General features: G+C 33.9%; 1 protein-coding gene across 4 annotated transcripts in view; it reads right to left on the bottom strand.

The window, feature by feature from the left end:
* Positions 1–3,691: 3,691 nt before the first annotated feature.
* The window catches only part of ganaba (glucosidase II alpha subunit a), a 36,569-nt gene continuing 21,844 nt past the window's right edge, over positions 3,692–18,416 (bottom strand). For all 4 annotated transcript variants that reach the window (XM_056458818.1, XM_056458820.1, XM_056458816.1 and 1 more), the window contains 13 exons: positions 18,135–18,261; positions 15,470–15,549; positions 14,099–14,239; positions 13,479–13,575; positions 13,287–13,388; positions 12,076–12,319; positions 10,146–10,210; positions 9,976–10,052; positions 9,805–9,879; positions 9,471–9,584; positions 9,279–9,391; positions 6,604–6,704; positions 3,692–4,994 (listed from right to left, as the gene is read on the bottom strand). In XM_056458818.1, the coding sequence (XP_056314793.1) occupies positions 4,885–4,994; positions 6,604–6,704; positions 9,279–9,391; positions 9,471–9,584; positions 9,805–9,879; positions 9,976–10,052; positions 10,146–10,210; positions 12,076–12,319; positions 13,287–13,388; positions 13,479–13,575; positions 14,099–14,239; positions 15,470–15,549; positions 18,135–18,261 (1,446 nt within the window). In that variant the 3' untranslated portion in view covers positions 3,692–4,884. The remainder of the gene's footprint in view (positions 4,995–6,603; positions 6,705–9,278; positions 9,392–9,470; positions 9,585–9,804; positions 9,880–9,975; positions 10,053–10,145; positions 10,211–12,075; positions 12,320–13,286; positions 13,389–13,478; positions 13,576–14,098; positions 14,240–15,469; positions 15,550–18,134; positions 18,262–18,416) is intronic.

Genomic DNA, 18,416 nt, shown 5'->3' with positions numbered 1-18,416 from the left:
CAGAGTAAGCCAAAGGGAAACTGAAGGAATGAATGCATTTCCAGTACATCATTCGTTTTGCTTCCCTCTAATGCCCCCCACTCCCCCAATCCTTATGTAAATATCTAAAATAAAAATAAAAAGGTCATATGAAAAAGTCAACCCCCCCCAAAAAAAATTAAGTCAGCATTGGAGACATTTGTTCCATCCAGTCTTTATTTCCAAATTCATCAGGCATTCATTACATCATCTTCTCTATCCTCACACGGCAGACTTCGTTTTCTCTGCCGCTCTCCGAAAAAGTCACTCCAGCCGGAATCCTTTCATTTAAAGGGATAGTTCACGCGAAAATGAACATTTCGTCATTTCCTCACGCGCAGATGCTTGAAAAGATTTATGAATTTCTTTCTTCTGTTGAACACAAAACAACACGTTCTGAAGAATGTTGAGGAGGGAAAGCAGCCATTGACATTGATAAAAGGAAAACGGTGTGAATATCTAGTTTTCCCAACATTCATTCAGGTTTTGAGGAAAAAAGTTTGAAAAATAATTACATTTATTGACATTTTTAATACCTTGAACTGATATATTGTCTGGGTTGGTGTGATATAAAATTCTGGTGAGGTATTCTCTGATTTTACAGACTTGGTTCAATATATATTATGTCTTACACATTATATAGTTTCAAACAACATCAATAGTTGGAATGAACAGTTGGAAGTGAATAGCTGCTGTTGTTTTTTCCCCCCAACATTCATTCATGTTTCGAACAAGTAGAGGATGAGTAAATTATTACAGGATTTTCATTTACTGGGTGAACTGTCCCTTTAAATCCGCTCAGTGTTCAAGTAAATCAGCCAATTTGATATTTAAGAGTCCCGGGCTGTTTTGTTTAGTGTTTTTTTTTTTTTTGAGCATCATTTCTCTTCTACCAGAGCCTGTTTTTGACACCGAATGCCGTTCAAACCCTTACTAATTTACACTAAATACTTCATTGATGGCTGATGTGCTCTCACATGCAAAAACATGTATGAGAACACACATCTGTTAATACTCTGAAATATTACCCACTTAAAATACTGCTCATTTACTTTTCATCTAGATTTTTTTTTGAGAAGCTCGTAGTGCAAGAAAAAAAAAATAATAATCTGCTATTACTCATAATTCCACCCCAAATGTGAATTTGGTTTTAAATTCGCTTATGTAATTAAAAAAAGGTCCTAAAGTGTATTTATTTTAGGCAACATTGTATAATTATGACTTCTCGCTTTAGATTTTGGAGTGAAATATGACTAAGGCAGATTTCCTCATAAGAGTCAAGTATTAATCTGCTGAATAAGAAAACATCTTCAAATGTAGACGCTTTTGTTTTTGGACTAAACCCAAACAACTAAAATAAAAACCTGTAAATATCATTTAATGTTTTCGCCTCATTTATTTATACTCTTGAATTATAAGACCTTGATCTTTCCTTCAACAGATTTTGGAGTTAAAAAGATTGACTTTTATTGATATTATTAACAGTTTGAAGTTATATATATATATATATATAGTCAGTATTGGAGTTGTAAATTGCCATACAAAATGGTGGTAATAAACTGCCAGTACTTTTTATGATATATTCTGAGGTCTTATTTCTTTATATATTTTTCATTTTTTTATTTCAAACTACTAAAATGTCAATAAAAGTCACTTTTTCCAAATGGAGAGTTGAATTTTTAACATCAAGTCGACAGAGTAAAGTCCCATAATGCAATTGATGGTCCTACAGCCTATTTATTTGGTTTATTATTTCATAAATATGACTTCTCGCTTTAGATTTTGGAGTGAAATATGAGTAAGGCAGATTTCATCATAAGAGTCAAGTATTAATCTGCTGAATAAGAAAACATCTTCAAATGTAGACGCTTTTGTTTCTCGACTAAACCCAAACTCAAAAAAAAAAAAAAAATCTGTAAATAACATTTAATGTTTGCCCCTCATTTATTTTTACTCTTGAATTGAATTATAAGACCTTAATCTTTCCTCCAACAGATTTTGGTGTTAAAAATTGTTTTACTTTTATTGACATTATTAACAGTTTGAAGTGATGTAGTTGTAAATTACCATACAAAATGGTGGTAATAAACTGCCAGTACTATTTATGATATATTCTGAGGTCTCATTTCTCTATATATTTTTAATTTCTTATCATTTCAAACTACTAAAATGTCAATAAAAGTCACTTTTTTAAACTGAGAGTTGAAAAGTCAACAAAGCAAAGTCCCATAATACAATACATGGTCCTAAAGTGTATTTATTTGATCTATTATTGCATAATAAATATGTAATGTACCCCCAATTTATTTATACATGTATGCTTTTGTTTTTTGACTAAACCCAAACAACTAAAATAAAAACCTGTTAATATCATTTAATGTTTTCGCCTCAATTATTTATACTCTTATATTATAAGACCTTGATCTTTCCTCCAACAGATTTTGGAGTTAAAAATATTGACTTTTATTGACATTATTAACAGTTTGAAGTGATATATATATATATATATATATATATATATATATATATATATATATATATATATATATATATATATATATATATATATATATATATATATATATATATATATATAGATAGATAGATAGTCAGTATTGGAGTTGTAAATTGCCATACAAAATGGTGGTAATAAACTGCCAGTACTTTTTATGATATATTCTGAGGTCTCATTTCTCTATATATTTTTCATTTCTTATCATTTCAAACTACTAAAATGTCAATAAAAGGTCACTTTTTCCAAATGGAGAGTTGAATTTTTAACATCAAGTCATAATGCAATTGATGGCCCTACAGAATATTTATTTGGTTTATTATATTATGAATATGACTTCTCGCTTTAGATTTTGGAGTGAAATATGAGTAAGGCAGATTTCATCATAAGAGTCAAGTATTAATCCGCTCATGATTTGCTGAATAAGAAAACATCTTCAAATGTAGACGCTTTTGTTTCTCGACTAAACCCAAACTCAAAAAAAAAAAAAAAATCTGTAAATAACATTTAATGTTTGCCCCTCATTTATTTTTACTCTTGAATTGAATTATAAGACCTTAATCTTTCCTCCAACAGATTTTGGTGTTAAAAATTGTTTTACTTTTATTGACATTATTAACAGTTTGAAGTGATGTAGTTGTAAATTACCATACAAAATGGTGGTAATAAACTGCCAGTACTATTTATGATATATTCTGAGGTCTCATTTCTCTATATATTTTTAATTTCTTATCATTTCAAACTACTAAAATGTCAATAAAAGTCACTTTTTTAAACTGAGAGTTGAAAAGTCAACAAAGCAAAGTCCCATAATACAATACATGGTCCTAAAGTGTATTTATTTGATCTATTATTGCATAATAAATATGTAATGTACCCCCAATTTATTTATACATGTATGCTTTTGTTTTTTGACTAAACCCAAACAACTAAAATAAAAACCTGTTAATATCATTTAATGTTTTCGCCTCAATTATTTATACTCTTATATTATAAGACCTTGATCTTTCCTCCAACAGATTTTGGAGTTAAAAATATTGACTTTTATTGACATTATTAACAGTTTGAAGTGATATATATATATATATATATATATATATATATATATATATATATATATATATATATATATATATATATATATATATATATATAGATAGATAGATAGTCAGTATTGGAGTTGTAAATTGCCATACAAAATGGTGGTAATAAACTGCCAGTACTTTTTATGATATATTCTGAGGTCTCATTTCTCTATATATTTTTCATTTCTTATCATTTCAAACTACTAAAATGTCAATAAAAGGTCACTTTTTCCAAATGGAGAGTTGAATTTTTAACATCAAGTCATAATGCAATTGATGGCCCTACAGAATATTTATTTGGTTTATTATATTATGAATATGACTTCTCGCTTTAGATTTTGGAGTGAAATATGAGTAAGGCAGATTTCATCATAAGAGTCAAGTATTAATCCGCTCATGATTTGCTGAATAAGAAAACATCTTCAAATGTAGACGCTTTTGTTTCTCGACTAAACCCAAACTCAAAAAAAAAAAAAAATCTGTAAATAACATTTAATGTTTCCCCCTCATTTATTTATACTCTTGAATTTCATTATAAGACCTTGATCTTTCCTCCAACAGATTTTGATGTTAAAAACACTGACTTTTATTGGCATTATTAACAGTTTGAAGTGATGTAGTTGTAAATTACTATACAAAATGGTGGTAATAAACTGCCAGTACTATTTATGATATATTCTGAGGTCTCATTTCTCTATATATTTTTAATTTCTTATCATTTCAAACTACTAAAATGTCAATAAAATTACTGAGTTGAATTTTCAACATTAAAAGGCAGAACAACGTCCCATAATGCAATTTATAACAGAAAATAAACTGAAAACGCCCGTAAACCACAACAAACGAAAACTGTTAAATCAACAGATTTTTGTTTTACAGTGAATGTGGCCTCATAGATGTCTTGTGGCTTGAAAAATTGTAACAAGTTTTAAACTATTCATAATTTTGCCCATACTATTAATTTCTCATAAGCACCAATTTAAAAAAAGAAATGTAAAAAAATGCAATATTCTAACCAAAAAACAAAACCTAACTCAAACAATCTAATCAATATCCTTTATATTATTATTATTATTTCTGTTTTAACTTTCAAGCCAATTATAAAACTGCTCATTTAAATCCTTCTCTGGTCTCGTTTGTTCAATCCAACCAGATTAGTCTGAATTCATACTGATCTCATCATCTTAAATACATCAGATCTGGTCCCGTTCTCTGTTTGTGTGTTCTTTAAGTGCGGTATTTCCTCCTGCTGCATGTTAAGATTGTGTTTTACCGCAAAACAACAGTCCAGTCTGCCGCTGCGCTGACCGATGGCTTACGGACAGTCAACACTGCAGGATTAGAGGAAAACTCAAACTCTAAAGCTGACTCCACACCATCTGAAAAACAAAATCATAAATATAGTTAATTGTTAACATTATTTAAAAAATTAACATTATTATAATTAGGTTAATTTTTTTAAATTAATTTAGGACTTAAATTTACATAGGACAAAATGGTGACCAAACGCAGTATCAAAATAATTTAGAAAATAATTGCTACTATATACACTGTATAAACTAATGCCCAATCCAATTCTATTTTTGTACCCCTACCCCTTCGCCCTTACAACCGAGGGTGAAGGGGAAGGGCTTCAAAATTTACCCCTAAGAATTGGCACAGCACTACAGCACCTGCACACCTCATCACATGTCATCGCGATCACATGCTTCATACGAGATCAGACAATCGCGACTGCTGTAGTTATTACAGTAGTGCTTTTTTTGCTATTCATCTTCAGGAAATCACTGAAGGCAATGATATTATTATGATAATGATATAATGTGGTAATAAAATCGTAACTATACTGTGTTTTTCACAGTGGCCTTACTCCTCAATGTTAACACACCAAAAACAAAATTAACATTATAGCAGACACTGTAAAAAGCTCATTCTCAGCCACTAGACTATTCTGACAGGGTATTCCAGTGTCATCGAGTGTCAGAATGTTGTGGGACTGCTATACAAGAGTTATTATAGATCACGAAATTTAGCGTTTTTTTTTTTTTTTTAAGTATGATGGTAATACATGAACACAGTTATGAATATATTAAAACGTGTTTGTTTGATGTAAAAATTCATAATAAATAAATACTAATTTGTGGATCTCCTTGCTTTCTGGTGTAACTGGTATTCTGGGAAATTTCCGCTTAGCCCTACGCCTTCAAGCTAAAGAGAATTGAGACACCCTTGACGTAAACGCGCAAAACGAGGGGTAGGGATAAGGGGAAGGTCTATGCTCTAAGGGGTAGAATTGGGATTGGGCCTTAATGTATCAATTTACAAAGGCATACCACTATGCTGACAAAAAGGCGTTTGTAGCTCCGCCTTCTTATGAAAAGAGCACAATCTCATTTGAATTTAAAGCCACAAACACCAAAACTGCACAATAAGGACCAAAGCTTAAAATATTTCAGCTTCAAAGAGTTATAAAACATTATTTGTAACGTCACACACACACTCTAGGGACATTGGAGACTTGTTTCACATCTTGTAAAAAGGGGCATATTAGGTCCCCTTTAATAATGATTAAGATGTTACTGTGTAAAACATATTCTGGATAAGTTGGCAGTTCATTCCGCTGTGGCGACCCCAGATTAATAAAGGGACTAAGCCGAAAAAAATGAATGAATGAATGAACGAATGAATGAATAATATAAACTGCTTAAGAGAAATATAATGAATATATAGACTATCATTCTTGTCTTTGAATCTGCCACTATGCTGACACAGGCATTTGTAGCTCCGCCCTCTTTTGAAAAGAGCACAATCTCATTTGCATTTAAAGCGACAGTCACCAAAACGACACAATTAGGATCAAAGCCTAAAAGGGTCAGTTTCAGTGTAAAAAGGGGCATAGTAGGCCCCCTATAATACTGATTTCATGCTATAACTAGTAGTAAAGAGTCAAGTTTCTGTATGTTATATGATGAGCAACGTGACACTGACCTGCACTGATTAGAGAAACTGAGGATGGTCGACTGCCTCCAATGACCATGATCCTCTCTATCCAAGACTCAGTGGAAAACTGAGCATCAGGAACCAGATTTCTGATGAAACAAGCAAGAAAGAAGACAAAAAGATGAGAAAGAGAAGGGAAATAAGAGCATGGTAAAATTAGATGAGCTTCAATATTTAGCCTCTAGAATACTGGTATACACTAGGGATGCAACAATACAGTTAGCCTATGGTTCAATATATACACTACCTCAGTTTTTTAACATTGTTTTTGGTTTGGTTCTGATGGCTTGACACATGAGTGTTTTTTTGTTGTTGTTATTCTATGCTTACACAATAGGTACAGTAAGAGGTTAAGGAGAAAAGAGTAAAACCTAAAACACTGTTTAACCCTTGATGGATCCTTAGTTCAGTCCTCATCTTCAGTCAAAAATTTGGGGGAGATTTTTGATCGCAACTTGTCATTTAAAGACCAGATTTCAAGCATCTGTAAAACTGCATTTTTTCATCTTAAAAATGTTGCCAAACTTCGACATATGATGTGGATAAGCTTATTCATGCTTTCATGACCTCTCCGTTAGATTACTGTAATGCATTACTAGGTGGTTGCCCTGCTGGCCTAAATAACAAACTTCAGCTGGTTCAAAATGCAGCTGCTAGAGGGCTTTCTAGAACAAAGAAATGTGATCATATTCCTCCAGTTCTTTCATCATTGCATTGGCTCCCTATTAAATATCATATAAATTTAAAAAAATTTATTGACTACCTACAAAGCCTTGAACGGCTTAGCTCCCCAGTATTTGAGGAAACTTCTGGTGTATTATAGCCCCTCACGTCCACTACGCTCAATTAATTCTGCACTATTGACTATTCCCAGAATATCAAAATTAACTGTAGGCGGTAGATCTTTCTCATATCTGGCTCAGCTAAACTCTGGAACAGCCCTCATAGCACAGTTCGGGAAGCAGACACTGTCAGTTTAAAACTAGATTAAAGACACACCTCTTTGCATTAGCATACACACAAAACACAAATGCTGTTGAAATCCAAATCCTCTAAAGGATTGGTAGTCTGCATTATTTAGGGCAACCGGAGCCGGGAACACTTCCCTAAAGACGTTATAATTTGTACAGCATCTGCACTTATGTTAGTCTTTTTTTTTATTATTCCCAAAGCTTCCATAATCCTGGACCAGGCCGTATCCTGAGCAGATGCTGTGGTGGTTATGGAGGAGTGGAGTACATGAGACTGATCCTTGTAAGACCCCAGTGACAGAGGAGTCCTCGCATTGATCCTGAAGGGCCAGCTTGTACACCAGTCGGTGAGGTCTCCCACCTGCAGCTTCTTCACGATGGAACTCTGCACAAGACGTTTGGCCATAGGAGAAATGGTCGTGCCCAACTGAGCCAGGTTTCTCTCAAGGTTTCTTTCAGGTTTCCTTCACTTTTGTCAATTGGTGAAGTTTTTTCCCTCTCCGCTGTCGCCACTGGCTTGCATGGTTCGGTATCTGTAGAGCTGCGCATTTATAGATTTGCTCTTCAGTGTTTGGACTCTCAGTAGTGATTATTACACCACACTGAACTGAGCTAAACTGAACTTCAACACTGAAAATTGAACTGACACGGTTTCAATTTACTATAATCTTCTATATGAAGCTGCGTTGAAGCAATCTACATTGTAAACGCGCTATACAAATAAAGGTGAATTGAACTGAAAAAAAAAAATAAATAAAAACGATCTATTGCAATACTCCTTTATTTTACTTAGTACAACGCTTTTCATTTCCCAGTCTGAAATGTAGTGAACAGTTACAGTGAGGTAACTCACGGTTACCCACGAGGTCCAATCGTCTAATTCATACACAATATTGTTGCGTGTCTTTTCATAAAGGTCAGGAATTATCTTGAAGCTGAAAAAAAGTGCGAGACGGTAGTCTGTAACGCGATGTAAGTGCTTTTATAAGATGACAAAAGCCCGCATCTCCAATCACCGAAAACGGTTGCAAATGTTTAGCAATGAACACCCCCACTGCCTTTGCTATTTTTAGGTGGCTCTAGGAACCAGTTGGGTATGTTTGCTGGAAGGACTCAGCGAGCGATTGTTGTTTTTTTGAAGGATTTTATTACTTTCTCTGCTATCCTGCCTTTAGACAGTGATATTGCTGGGTGATGGCGGCGCATATCTGCAGTCGTGTTGGAAGGGTTTCCATTTGAGTAGGCTATACGTGTAAAATAATGCACACAGTCATTTTTTTGTTCACTGTTTTCCGTCTTTTCTTCCTCGGCATTCAACGGCAAAACCGCAATGTCCCCACACCGTGGATTTAAACTTGAACTTCACCACCGCTCGCCATGTTCAAGTGTGGAATGATGGTAAGCGTCCCCCCCCTAACTTTAGAGCATAGTGATTGAATGTTTATTCAATATGTATACACAGGAGTTTCCTCATCTCAGCTCATAGACTTACAGGCACACACAAACAGTAAATTCAGAGAGAAATAAAACACATATAAATTATTTAAGTAAAACAAAAAAAAACACAATTCACAAGCGCGAATAGAACTGTGGATGTCATACCGAACGGTTCAATATTATTTTGAGAATTGTGGCATGCCTAGTACACACACACACACACACACACAGACAGACAGACAAGAGCAGACAAACCTGGAGGTCAGGCTGTTGTTAGAGAAGGACAGACGTCTGTGTATAAACTGCTTGGATTTCTGATAGTTGAAAGTGTGGAAGTCATCGATGTACAGCTCTCCTTCAGCAAAACCCTGCAGCAGAACACACATCAACTTGCACTTCACTACTTCTACACACATGTGCCAATATACACAAGGATTCTGGGATTACCTGAGAATTGAGAGCAACATAGAGTGTGTAGGGATCGTTCTCCATACAGGATGAAGACCTCCTGACACGCTCTTTCCTGCAGATGATGGATCCTCCTCGCTGGAAAACTGGGATCTGGAACAATAGAAAAAAGCAGGATTTGGTCATTTGATGAAGTCAAGACACAAGATACAGGAAGTAATAACAGAAAACTAATAATTCAATAATAATCAAGGGATAAACTATGCTAGTTGGTAGCAAAGGTGATTGTTATAGTGATATATGCCTGTATTAGCCCATACTTTATGCAATATTTAAAAATAAAAGATCAAAACATGAAATAACCAGGACTTACAGAGCTCATGGTGACAGGAATGTAGAGACTCTGATCCCCATCATGCTTTTGGAGAGAGTGTACGTCATACCAGACCTACAAGAGTAACCCAGAGGACATCTTTAGAGAGTCTTGGGGAAAATAAAAATCAATTCCAGATGATCCAATGTTCAATGATAATAAACGCATCACCTCGCCTTTCCCAGGAAGATATGCAGTAACACCAGTGGCGCCCTCATCGGTGACCGGGTGCACCAGCAAATCCTTTCCTACCATGAGAAATTAATCCTTGATTTAGTCTTCGCTGCTATGACACTTACGTGGGTTAATTATAAAATTATTTATTTATATAAAACCCTCACCAATCAAGTATTGATCCTCAATTGAGAAAGTGATGACATCGCCAGGATATTCTACCCACAGAGGTCTGAGAAAAGAGTGACATGTAATTAAATGATGCTTTAATGAAGAGAGCGAAGTTTGAGAACGACATTGTTTTACAACCACACATAAAAGAAAAAACTCTTTACATAAAAAAAGCAAGGCCACTTATGCTCACATGCACCAATCTTGATTTTGTCGTCACTTTTCTAAGCAATTATATTTTTATTGGCATGATTACAGGTCAAAATATCTGTAGACGTTCTGTGTAGATAACTATTGCATTTTAATCACCTTAAATCTGAACTGAATTATTTCTATTCCACACTCATGCTTTAAATTGAAGACGATTAATTATAAAACTAAAAACAACATCTTTTAAAATCAGTGGTCTGACAAAAATCATAATAGGTGACCATCACCCTTGATAATGTTTAGTATTAGGGTGAACATATATAACATATTATAGGTTATGTAATAGTTTTTTAGGTTATTATAGATTTTACATATTACTACAAGACTAAAAACAACTTATTTTACAAAAAGTGGTCGGACAATATGACAAAAATCTTAATAGTTGACAATCAAGTAATATATTGTAGTAATACTTCATGTGTATGAATATAAGACAAAATAAATGTGTTTAGTATTAGTGAGAAAATATATAACATATAGGTTATGCAACAGTTTTAGGTTATTATAGTTATTACATATTATTACATAACTAAAAACAACTTATTTTACAAAAAGAGGTCTGACAATAGATCAAAAATCTTCATAGTTGATCATCATTCTTGCTTTTGTAGTAATAATTGTAATGTTTATTCATATAATATATTAAGAAAAATGAATGCATTAAGTATTTGTATGAAATTACATATTATAGGTTATTGAAGTTCAGAACCACAGTTTACTGGTATTTATTATTTTAGTAGCATTAGAAAACAAACAAAAAATCTAATTATATATATATATATATATATATATTTATATATGTATATATGTATATATGTATATATGTATATATATATATATATATATATATATATATATATATATATATATATATATATATATATAAATATAAAAAAACTCTAATCCAATTCAACCAAACTAAAAAAGGCAGGTGTGTAAACACCCTTATAGTTTATGATGTTAGAATTCAGCCAGTGAGCTTTTGCCCAAAGCAGAAGTATTTATATTCATCACTATCAAAAAATGGCTCTGATTGGCCAATGCATTAGTAAATGCAACACAAGCACTACATGTGATTGGCTACAATGCTCATCGCTGCACTTAAACTAAATCCGACACAATATGAGCAGATCTAAATGTGATGCCAAAATTTTAAAAAGCTTTACTTTTTTTTTTTTTTACCCCCATACACTTTTGCCTCCATAGTTTGAATTTAGGGGTCAGTTGTGTTAATTTTCATAGCGTTTAATATATATATGCAATTTATGGTTAATGATGTCAGAATTCAGCTAGCGAGCTTTTGCACCAAACAGAAGTATTTATATTAATCACTATCAAAAATCTTAATAACGCATGCATGCACACACGCACGCACCTACATACATGCAATTTATAGTTAATGATGTTAGAATTCAGCCAGTGAGCTTGTGCCCCAAACAGAAGTATCTGTACTCATCATTATCGAAAATCTAAATGGCCCTGATTGACCAATGCATTAGTAAATGCAACACAAGCACAACATGTGATTGGCTACAATGCTCATCGCTGCACTTCTAAATCTAAGCAGATCTTAAGGGATGCCAAAATTTTCACTTTAATCAAGAAAGCTGTGATTTATTTATTTATAATACACATTTGCACAAATAGCTTGAATATACACAGGTAATTTGAGTTCATTTTCATAGCTTTTTTGTTTCCGTTAGTGTGATGCCTCACCTCATAACAGGCTGTCCAGTGTTGTGTGCATTGTAGAATTGCTGGTACCAGTATGGCAGGAGGGCATATCGCTGGCGGACCGCCTCCCGGATCAAGGCAGTGTTTTCTGGGCCGAACAGCCAGGGCTCCCTGCGTGGTGTGTCTATGTGAGCATGTGCACGGAAAAATGGCTGATAAGCTCCAGCCTGATACCATCGTACCAACAGCTCAGCACTGGGATGTTTAAAGAAACCGCCAACATCAGCTGAGGAAGAAAAAACAAAACACCATTTGAGACCAAAGTATTTCACACAGATTTCAGAAATGCAGGAAACTAAAACCAGTTGATTTTCAAAGATGCAAGTGGTTTGTTTTGTTTAAATCTCTGTCTGGACTCAAATTTAATTGAATTTCTGCAGATAATTCAGTAAAATTTTGTTCGTATGCTCAAAAAGAATTGAAATATTGAGTCTAATAAATAAATAAATAAATAAATATATGTAAAATAAATGAAAAAATAAATATCTAATACATACAAAATAGATTAAATAAAGCAAATATATAAAATAAATAAATCTATAAAATAAATATAAAATAAATAGAATAATTAACATATAATACATGCAAAATAGGTAAAATAAATAAAGTAAACATAAAATAAATAAATAAATACAAATACAGAATATACATATAATAAATTTAAAAAATGAGAATACATAATTAATTTTAAAAATATATATATAAATAAAAAGTAAAAATAAAAACAAAAATAAAAATATTATGTAAATAAAAATAAATATATAACATACACACAAAATACATAAAATAAATAATAAAATAAATATACGAAATAAAAGATACATATAATAACACAATAAATAATATAACATAACAACATAACATAAAATAATGTAATGTAAATAAATAAAGATATAATACATAGAAAATACATAAAATAAATGAAAAAGTTTAAAATAAATAAGTATATAAAATAAATACAAAATAAAGATATAAAGTAAATAAAAAATGCATGTAAAAAAAATAAAATAAACAAAAAATAAATGTTAAAAAATATATGAAATAATAAATATGAAATAAAAATTAAAAAATTATGTAAATAAAAAATAAATAAAATGCATAAATATTTAAAATTACAAAAAATAAATCTATTATAAATTTCCATTTCATAAAAAAGCAAGCATTTTATGGTTACAGATGAAGAACTAGCTGACCTCCACAGAAAGAGATGCCCACTAAGCCCAGGCTCAAGCACATGGGGATGGAGATCTTCAGATGACCCCATTCAGCAGCATTATCTCCTGTCCACACCGCACCTGAGGCATGCAAACACAGACACAAAAATCACCACCAAATGCTCCAATATAAAAATGAGGCTTTGTGTCTGATGTGAACACGTCTCTCACCGTAACGTTGAGATCCAGCAAAAAACGCTCTGGTCAGAACAAACGGTCTCTCCACTCCTCCAGAACGCTGAATCAGGCCTTCAGACGTAGCCTTTTGCTGGAAATACAAAATTATGGTATAGAAAAAGAAACACATGACACAGGTTCACGCTCGGTCCATTAAAGTAGGCAAGTGGGCATAATATTTTCTCCCCATTTTAACATATTCCAGATAAAAGGCTATTGAAAGGAACAAATGTTGGGCAGGACTTGATTTAGTCCATGAAGAATTGATTGGATTGTTGCGATTGACTTTTGGTTAGTCTTGTGCCAGTAAACCGCTATATAAACCATAACAAATTTATGACAGTCCTGAGATGTCAGTGTCTGCTAAATGCATAAACGTTAATGACTAATATATATATATATATATATATATATATATATATATATATATATACACACACACACATACACTGTATATATATACACATACATACATACATACATATATACACATACATACTTACACACACATATAGATATATACACGTGTGTATATATATATGTGTGTGTATACGTGTGTGTGTGTGTGTGTGTGTGTGTAAGTATGTGTATATATATAAAAAAAATTCTCGTACCACATAGAGGCCATAAAGGTTGTGTACGTCTCTGTGCTCCCAGACACCGTGAACAGCATCTTTGTGCATGGTCACCTCAGGCCCATTAAACACAGACGGCTCGTTCATGTCATTCCAGATGTACTGATTCTCCATAGAGCCCTGCACAAAAGCATTTCATTTACAATTTATTTATTTGGATTAACCCCTTGAGATGTACCATCTTGGGGTCCCACAACGCATCACAAATCACAACATGTTAACAAAACATAAATTAACATAACATGCTTGAACTATAACAAACATTAAATGCAGAGATAAAAAACTAAAAAAATGTATAAAGATGAATAAAATAAACAATAAATAAAAGGAGAGCACAACAATATCAAATAAGAAATGAAACATCACAAAATCCAGTCATAACATTATTAATAACATCTAGAATCACATGTATAATCCAAAGTAAAAAATGATAATAAAGTCTGCTTACACATCTTAAATCTCCATTTCAGCCAGTTAAGAAAAAAAAACTGTCATGCCATAAAAATTGAAATTATGACCTACTGCGTCAAAATAATTTTTAGGGGGTTTTCACCTTTAATTGGAGAGGACAGAGGATGTTACAGACAGTAAAAATATTAAGAACTGAAATAGGGAGAGGGTCTGCAAAGAACCTCGAGCCAGGAATCGAACTCGGGTCACCATGAGCACCATGCTGCTATATGTCAGCGCACTTAACCACTAGGCCAGGGGTCACCAAACTTGTTCCTGGAGGGCCGGTGTCCTGCAGATTTTAGCTCCAACCCTAATCAAACACACCTGAACAAGCTAATCAAGGTCTTACTAGTTATACTTGAAACATCCAGGCAGTTGTGTTGAGGCAAGTTGGAGGTAAACCCTGCTGGGACACCGGCCCTCCAGGACCAAGATTGGGGACCCCTGCACTAGGCTATTAGCACCGACAGAATTGACAGTTTCATGCCAATAGGCCGACAAACAACCATCTGTGTTGATTAATTCTTTAAATTAATGAAAACTAAGTCTTTATAAGCAAGTTATTGAATGATTATTTTACATAATATAATAATATATTGAAATTATATAATAAAAATTTTATTTTATTTATTATGGATGGACCGATATCTTAATTATAATTTGATTTAGCAAATCATAATTTAGACTATCTCTTAATTTGGACTTTATAAATCATAATTTTGCCTTTTTCCTTAGATCAAACATCAGCAGGTTAATTATTCCAGTCTATTGGATCTTTAAACGTGAAAGCTCTTTTACCAGTAGGTTTTTTTTTTTGACACGAGGACAAAATAAACACTTTACAGGCCTAAAATCATCAGCAATTGAATGGAAAAAGAATCAAATTCAAAATCATACCTCATACTGGTCATAGGAAAACATGCTGGCCCACCACGCTCTCATCTCCGGGTTAGTGAAGTCAGGATAGCCTGAATTACCTTCAGAAGAGAGAACAGTGCATTTCAGCAGGCTGAACAGAAGTTCATATTAATGGACAACAGGTGAGCCGATACCACATCACACCGCACGACAACCTCAAAAGGTGAAATTCGGAGTGCGCCTCGCACCGGTGAGTGGGCTTGACAAACCACCTGTAGAAAAACGCTCATCTGTCTGACTGTTTTAACCGAGACTCTTACAGTCACTTCTTATCTAATCTAATAAATAAATAAATAAATAAATAAATAAATAAATAAATAAAAATAAATAAATTGCAGTGCTTCCCACAGGTTTGAAATATACTTGTGGTGGTAGCCGGATTAAAACCCAACTTTTACCCAGATCACATAAATAGTTAACTATATTCGACAAACAAAACATAGTTTACTTTTATACACTGTTTCTTTTCAATGGGTTAAAGTTTTTTTTTAAAGAATGTTAAAATATAAAAAGACATCCACTATTTCTCTTACTTCTGTGCTATTCAGGAGCCATGCGCTCAGGAGCTCTCTCTCTCTCTCTCTCTCTAGTTCAAAGCAAACTTGAATGTCAAAGCATTTTATTTATGCATAAACATTGGTATGAAATATGTAATATATTGACAATCAAATTAATAAAATATTCAGCAAATGAGAAATAAATGACAAAAAAATTTATAAAAATAGACGAGATCTCAAAATAAGTGTAATAATTCCAAGAACAAAAAGTGCAGATTATTTAAATAAGGCAAACGAGTTGATTAACCATGCTAATGACGTACAAATATTTTGCAGCCAGTTTAAAAAGTCATTTCATCCTCTTCATTTAGTAAAGTTTTTCAAAGTAGTTTAGATTAAAGAATTACTTCTTTAATGTTTATCTCCCTCTCTCTTGCGGCTGTGTGCGCACGCTGTCAGCTGCGAAGCAAAGCGAAAGTAGGCTTGAATAAAAGGGTAATACAAAAAAAGCAAAAGCAAAACCCGAATCCCGGACATTGTAGGAGGTTTAAAAACCCTGACCGATGTTCAGCCGATTTGTCCTTCCTTGTCAGATTGTCCACCCTCTCACTCAAAAAGTAAGTAGCACATTTTGATGATGCAATATGCAACCCATCAGATTTTGCTACCAAAGTAAATTTTAATGTGGAGTAGTGTGGTATAAAGCTGTAATATTGCCCTAACCTACCTAATTCCTAACCCCAACCTCAGAACTAATCAAATACAGTGTTAGTAGCATAATATGATATGCAAGATAAAACGTCAGGACACCGGATGAACTTAAGTCCCAAAAAGGCACGTCTCTGTGGGTCTGCAGATCATGGGAGACTGGTAGTGTTGACAAATATCACACGCGCAGTACGAAACGGGCAAACTAGAGAAGATTTTCCACTACTTAATCGATCGTGGATGTTTGGGCGGAGACAAAGAGAAGAATGATAATAATAGTCAAATAAATGTTAAAAAGTCACTATACATACTTGGGCAGCTGTTAATATACCTGGGTGGCCTGCCTAAGTAAAGTCTATTGCCTGGTTTGAAACTTCTGCGTCAAGTGATCGGCGTAACCCACGGCGCATGCAACGCGCGTAGCTGTGCATTCATACTTCTGCACGTGGTTTCTGTTACTCTGCAATAACACTTCCGAAACGCTAGTTGGCAGTGAGGTGTTTATGTTCCTCTGTGTCGAGTTTCTTCGCTGGTGTTTTGTTTTTTATGAACGCTTCCTTAAATGTACAAGTGGTTCAAACTTGCTCATTTTGAGGCAGGAACCGGCAGACGTGCAACAACTTTAGTCATGAGGTAAACACAAAACAAAACTTTTCATCTGGAGCTCTTTCAAGGGACTCACGCGGCTCTCGGTCCCGCCCACACTCGTCAGCCCTACCAAGCCAACCAATCACAGAGCTTGCGCTACGTGTAGTTAAATTTTTTTGAGAGGTGCACGTCAGCAACGCAGACAGCGAGGGCTATGTGTCCACGCGTAGGCTGCGCCGTAGCATACGTGTACGCTTGACGCAGAAGTATAAATTAGCCTATTATGTAAAAAGCACTGCATTGTACATTTATGAAGTGTGCCTCACACAGGTGAGTGGGCTTGACAAACCACATGTAGAAACACACTCTTTCATCAATTTAACTGACACTTGCACCAGACACTCTTACAATCACTCCATATCTCATCGAAAAAAACATTGTGCATTTATGAAGTGTGCCTCTCACAGGTGAGTGGGTTTGACAAACCACCTGTAGAAAACACTCTTTCATCTCTCTGACACTTTAACCGACACTTGCACCAGTTTTGCACCAGAGACTCTTACAATCACTCCATATCTCATCTAAAAAATAAAAAAAACATTGTGCATTTTTATGAAGTGTGCCTCACACAGGTGAGTGGGCTTGACAAACCACCTGTAGAAACACTCTTCTCTCTTTATAACAATAAAAACACTTCCCCCTCTATACTGTAGCACTTAATTCTCTGAGCACTAATAGTTCCTTTGTATAATCAGCTCTGGTTGTGTGTATTGCCTCTTCTAGTTGAATCGCTGAAAGCCTCCTCAATTCTAAGTCGCTTTGGACAAATGACTAAATGTACGTGTACACACCTGGCCAGCACCAGCCCTCATAGTCTCCTCCATCTTTGTTCTTGACATAAAAGTTCTTGGAGCGGATTTCGTTGTGAATCCTGTAGCCACTGTCCACCCTAATGTGAGGATCCACAATGGCCACTAGCTGAGGACACAAACACAACGTCATCAGGTTTACTACAACAATTTGAGCAGGGTGATCTGCTGAATGCTTAGATGTAATATAGTGTAAGAAAGTGACATTGTGTATAACAAATTAAAAAGGGGAAGTTTTTTCACTGGTTTTTAATCGGATTTTAA

This window comes from Danio aesculapii, chromosome 5 (genome assembly GCF_903798145.1).
Source record: "Danio aesculapii chromosome 5, fDanAes4.1, whole genome shotgun sequence".
NCBI classification, from domain to species: Eukaryota; Metazoa; Chordata; class Actinopteri; order Cypriniformes; family Danionidae; genus Danio; species Danio aesculapii.
This window is presented reverse-complemented; position numbering and strand designations above follow the sequence as displayed.